Source organism: Rattus norvegicus, chromosome 18 (assembly GCF_036323735.1).
Source record: "Rattus norvegicus strain BN/NHsdMcwi chromosome 18, GRCr8, whole genome shotgun sequence".
NCBI classification, from domain to species: domain Eukaryota; kingdom Metazoa; phylum Chordata; class Mammalia; order Rodentia; family Muridae; genus Rattus; species Rattus norvegicus.
This window is the reverse complement of record NC_086036.1, coordinates 71,079,050-71,085,049: the sequence shown is the minus strand read 5'-3', so window position 1 is coordinate 71,085,049 and position 6,000 is coordinate 71,079,050. Positions and strand designations below refer to the sequence as shown.

Below are 6,000 nucleotides of genomic sequence, written 5' to 3'. Positions count from 1 at the left end.
CTTTACCTGCTGAGCCACACTACAGGCCCACTGCTGTTCTCTCAAATCACCTTTTGGATCTCTGGCACAGGCAGTGATTCTGCTCCAGTCATTCCTGTTCTGTTACCTCTGGGCAAAGGCAGCAAGACTAGCCTTGCTGGGCCATAGCCTCATGTGCCCAGTGTTAGGTCGAGGGCTGTGGGGACAGGTCACAGTCAGAGTTCCCCTGTGATCCTAGGGAGCAGGGGCTTAGGACTTACTGCAAAGTTTATAGATGAAGAAATCCGCTAAGTCAGTAAGAACTGTGAGGTTCAATATAGAATTCAAATGTGTATCACAAAATGTGTTCTGCCATTACCATCATACCTGTGATTGGCAAGGACCATTAAATAAGACCACTTCCTCTAAGAAACATTAATGTGGTACTCTGTGATTAATGGAAAAAAAAAACTATTAGGGGGACTTTAAGACTATGTAAATTCAACATGTTTCTGTGGAATAAATAAATGCATAGTACTAATGCCCAATTCAAAAATATTGTCTGGGTTGGGGATTTAGCTCAGCGGTAGAGCGCTTGCCTAGCGAGCGCAAGGCCCTGGGTTCGGTCCCCAGCTCCGGGAAAAAAGCAAAAAAACCCCAAACAAAGAAAAGTATTGTCTAAGGACAAAGTTTGTACAGATGAACCAAATTCAAGTCCCTCCCCCCCACTCCGCGTCTTTTAAGGTAAGACCTTTTCCCACGTCTCTGGTTTAAGGTAAGACCTTTTCCCACGTCTCTGGTTTAAGGTAAGACCTTTTCCCACGTCTCTGGTTTAAGGTAAGACCTTTTCCCATGTCTCTGGTTTAAGGTAGGGCCTCTTCACACATCTCTGGATATCTTCTTCTGCTTTTGTAGAATTGGTTTGAGAGGGTTTTTTGTTTGTTTGATTCAACTACTAGGATTCCTGATTATTAACAATGACCACTTGATGTTGATTTTCTTCAACTACTTCACTGAACATGTCTAAGGGGCAGTCAGACTTGGAGAAGTTCAGTAATTCATGAATCTAACAGTACAGAGGAAATAGTGACCAGGACAAGGCAGCTACTCACATAATCTGGGAGAGGGACATCGCTGGAGCTCAGGGAACCTCTCAAGGACTGCGTGGCTTGCTCCAGAACCTTGTTGTGTTTTTTAGACAGCAAAGAAAACAAACTGAAAGACACAAGGAAAAGCCAATTACACCAAGAAACACATCCCTCCTTCTCTAGGCCTGACATGGACTGACAAAGTCCCACAGCACAGTAATTATTCTGAAATCTCTGACAGTGATGTCAGGGACAAAACAGGTTTATTGGGTAGGCTGCTGCAAAAGCAACTGACTAGGCCATCCCCGAGTACTTCCAGAGGCACAGCAATACCTCTTCCCATGCCTATGCTAACAGCAGGATCGATAACACTGTTTATATAGAAAATAGAGTAAGGGGGTTGTTTAAAAATAACAAGGGTCTCGCTGAAAAAGTTTCACAGGCTAAAGCCATATCTTAGACACAGGGAAAATTCTTAAAAGACCACTACAGTGGAAAAACAGGACAGAGATAAGAAAATCCAGGACAGGATCTGGACTACGGATGACGGCCTCGGTACACGCCACTGTAGGATGCTCTGGCAGGTGGGCCTTCACGGTCTACTCTTCAAGTCGGTGTTGGCCCAGTCTGTCTCTCTACTGTTACGGGACACAGGTGTGCAAGAGGACATTTCTCGGAAAATGTGATTCTATTTTTTTAATTAATTAAGTAATTTACTTATTTGGAGGAAGGGTGACTTTAAGGATATATTTGGTGATGTTTCTACAACTGCTCATGACAGGTTAGTTGGTAACAGATGAACTTCCCTGTAGTAATCAAGTAAAACATAGAAGAGACACAGAGACACAGAAAATCTAAACCATAAGATTGTGATTCTTAAAGACAAACATGAGCAGCCAGCGATGGCAAGTTTCTCTCTAAGGAAACGGTCTAACCTGGACTATGGTTCAGAAAAGTAGGAGAGGAGTAGTGGTGCACACTGACGTGCTGGGAAGGTGGGGATGAGAGTCTGGGAAAGCCATCGCCTGAACTTGCAGAGCTCTGCACGAGAGAGGAAGGAACTGCAAGACACGCCTAGCAACCTGAGTGTCTGGAGAAGTGCTGAGCTGTACCCACGACAGCAAGAACCCATCCCCGCACAGGAACTGGTTTATATAATACTGGTAACAGACTGAGAACACAGACGCTCCCACCAGCCAGCTGGCAAAAGTCCCTGTCCCAACCGAGAGTGGCAGCGCAGGTCTCAAATGGTCACGCACGTTAGCAATGTTTGAGAACGTGGATTATATGACCTAAGAGGTATCTTAACAAAGCTGTAAGTGAGTAAGTTTCAAAGAATAAAGGTTATTTACATTAAATGTAAGTGGGTTAAATGCTCCAATTGAATGTGTCTTTTCTTCAGACTGGATGAATGTCAAGACCTAACCATGTGCTATTTAAAAGAAGCATTTACAAATCTAAAAATGGATAGGAGTTTGTAACTCTAAGAAAGCCAGGTGACCATGTTAGCTGCAGACAGCATAGACTGAAGGATAGGATTATTATTATTGTTGTTGTTGTTGTTGTTGTTATTATTATTATTAGTAGTAGTAGTAGCAGCAGCAGCAGCATAAAGAGAAAGATTTTATCACAGTGAAAGCCGATTCATTAAGAAGATATAATTTCAAATGTGTATGTCTAACATGAGGGCCACAGTATGTATTTTATGCGCACACACACACACACACACACACACACACACACACACACACTCTAACAGTATCTGTGCATAGTCACATAGTAACAGTAAGCCTATGTATCTAATAAATAAAAACTCTATGGGTTTGATGAAAGCTTAAAAAATAAAGTCAATTCTGATTCTATATATTAACTCAAGGTGTGATTCTGAGGTATGAGGTTCTCCACTTTAACTTGAGGTATGAGCTATAGTATTATTTTAAATGCTAACTCTGTGACTCTAGTATTCCTCACTGATGATCTTGTGAATAGAACACTGACTTGAATGTCAATTTTGGAAAGGCCCTCACTATTTCTGATGGATTAAGTGGGATAACTCATGAAGCTGAGACCAGTAAACATTCATTCTAGATGAGAGGGCTTTTGTCTATTTGTTTTTGGCTTTTGGTTTTGGCAACACTGGGGATTGACCTAAGGGTCCACACAGACGGGACCCGGGCTCCACTACTAAGCTAGTCTTAGACTGCTTTTCACTTTAGATTTTCTTCCCATCCTTCTCTCTACAGTGTCAGTGCTTGGCATTAAACCCAGAGACAGATGTGTGCTAGGTAACCATTCTACCACAGGACTTCACTCCTAGCCTTAAGCTTAACTAACATTCTTGGCTTCTTAACCTGTTCTGGGTATGAGACTCAGGTCTCATACCGTCCAAGGCAACCACATCGCTGACTGAACCATCTTCCCAGCCCAGGGTCGTTGAGACTACAAGCTGTTTGGTGGCCAATTCTAGCATAGGACAAGCATGGCACAACTCAGAGACATAAACTGGACACCCCCAAAGAGAACAAGAGTGGGGAGGCCTTCGAGGAGCTTGGTGCAAGAGGAGGGGCCAAGAGGAAGAAAGAATGGCCTGAAGTTGCAGCTCAGGGATGCTGGGCTGTTCTCTCAGCTCACAAACCAGGGGATGTCCGAGTTTGTGTCCTTTCCCTCTTTCTGTGGAAAATCACTGGAAATGGTTTCCTTTGAAAAAGATAGGCCAGTTTGTTTGTTTACTTTACCAGGGAATACTAGCAATCTGCTTCCCTTGTTGGGAGACCAAACGGGAATGAGCTGCAATCCCAGCATAAGGAGCTTCCGCTGAGCACGCGGGAAGATCTGCTGATTAAGGGTATCGAGTCCTGAGGCACACTTCCCCAAGACGCTGGGCTTATGGTTTCCAGCTTTAAGAAAGTTCGTGCAAGAACAGACAACGTGAGGTCTCTTCCAGTTCTACCATGAATGAGACACAGAATTCACACTCACTCGGAGCTGTTAGTCTCATACGACTTAACAGGCTCCCCCACACTAGAGTTGCTGCTTGCAAAATCTTGTGTGCGCTTTTTTTAACATTCTAATTTTGGCTTTCATTTAGCATTTTTAAGGCAAAATGACCTAAATTTATAGGAGAATGACTTGCAAATTGCAGAGTGAGAAAAGTAACTTCTGCTTAAGCTCTGCATTCCAAATGCTCAGCCCTGGTTTGGTGCTGGTTAAAGCAGTGGAGATACAGGATGGCTACACCACAGGAAAGGCTGGCCACAAACGGGATGGGAGCTGATCCTTAGGGTGACTGGGACTCAGTCAGAGGGGCTTAACACCAAAAGTACCCGTCTAAAGCCAGAGAAAGATGAGCTTTTCTTGAAGTGCAATAATATCCACTATAAACTGGACATTCAGTGAGAAACTGAAACTGACTAAAACAGGTCTCTCTTCTCTCTCATCACGTGCGTGTGTGCGCATACACACACACACACACACACACACACACACACACACAGAGACACACGCGCGCGCATGCGTGTGGCACTGTACACTTAGAAAAAGGTCTCATAAGAAAGAACGTGCTATCCCGAGGAGACCAGAGCCCCTGCCAAGAGGCAGCACCGCACAGGATAGGCAGCACATAAATAAAAACTGTGCGGTCAGTCCAGACGGGGACGTGCGGAGATCACAAGCTGGCGTGAATGGCTGCAGCTGAGGTGCACAGATGGCAGGAGAGGAGACCAGAATGAAGACAGTCTGAATACAGACTGTGAAGTGACACCCACGGCACATCCAAAACCCTGGGCTTTGTTCTAGACAGTTGAGGAGCTACCGTGAAACGCTCAAAGAGACATGGTCCCAGCCCAGGGAGGTCAAGCCTAACGGGGTAAATTTTGAAAAGGGCGAATACTCTGCCAGAACGCTCTAGGGGTGCAGCGGCGGAAGGTTAGGTGCAGTCCACAGAGGAAATCAGGCTTGGCTGTAGTCAAGGGTGATCTGAAGGCTGAGCCAGTATACAGGTGAGCCGAGAGACCATACAGCTTACCAAGAGACATGGGTGAGACGGGCAAAAGAGGAAGCTAGCGAAGGCAGCAGCAAGTGACAACAGCAGCCACCACCCGCCTTCCTGGACAGCAGAGGTGGCATGGGATGCAAGTGAGGCCTGCGCCCACACCTGATGGAGAACGGGAAAGAGTGATCTCTGACTGCTGCCTTAAGTAACAACCAAGAGTTGGCCACGCAAGCCAGGCAGCGTGATGGCTGGCAGACAAAGCCGGGTGAAGGCAGAGAAGCCAGCAATGAGGCAGCGGCAGCGGCAGCGGAGACTACACGAGGTTAGTACCGGATGTGTGTAACCTCTTAGTGCTGAACACAGAGCTCCGACCTCAGCCGGAGACCCAGAGATGTCCACGTCAGCAGACTATAGTAAGAGACGGAAGCAAAGGACTGTGTCTGGTAGTGGGTGGGTAGTAGGTCTCCCTTACACGTCTCCTTCCCTTAAGGGTGGCCACAGTGTCCCCTCCGTGGAATCCTGTGACACGGAATGAAGATCTAAAGCCATGGACTGAGGAGGAATCAAATACTGTCTCTTTAGAAAGACTCCTCCCCCCTGGGGGGAAAAGACAAGAGAACAGAAGCAGAAATAGACAGCCCTAAGGGAACATTTTCTGCTTCTTAAGAGGGAGACTTGAGTGGGAGCTGACAGGAGCCATTTGGAAGGCAAAAGAAAGGACCCCAGGTAACTGGGGTTTTCCAGAAATCCCTGGCCGATGAACAGCTATGAACAGGGAGACGTGGGAGGACAAAGCAAGGACAGCAGCCGTGGGATCTGCAGCGCAGGCCCTGCACCAGCACCACCCATCACATAGTTGGGAAGGTGGGTCTGACTGCAACCCATGTCCCCTCTCCGTTTTTAAAGGGGTGACACACTGAAGCAAGGGTAGGTTAAGTAACCTCCCCAGGCACATGGCACTGA

At 46.3% G+C, this 6,000-nt stretch overlaps 1 protein-coding gene across 13 annotated transcripts in view; it reads right to left on the bottom strand.

Annotated features, from left to right (window-relative positions):
* Positions 1-6,000, bottom strand: part of Dym (dymeclin) — a 296,172-nt gene that overhangs the window by 90,957 nt on the left and 199,215 nt on the right. For 12 of the 13 annotated variants that reach the window (XM_063277161.1, XM_063277165.1, XM_063277162.1 and 9 more), the window contains one exon: positions 1,071-1,173. In XM_063277161.1, the coding sequence (XP_063133231.1) occupies positions 1,071-1,173 (103 nt within the window). The remainder of the gene's footprint in view (positions 1-1,070; positions 1,174-6,000) is intronic. The other variant, NM_001106133.2, reaches the window with a different exon arrangement.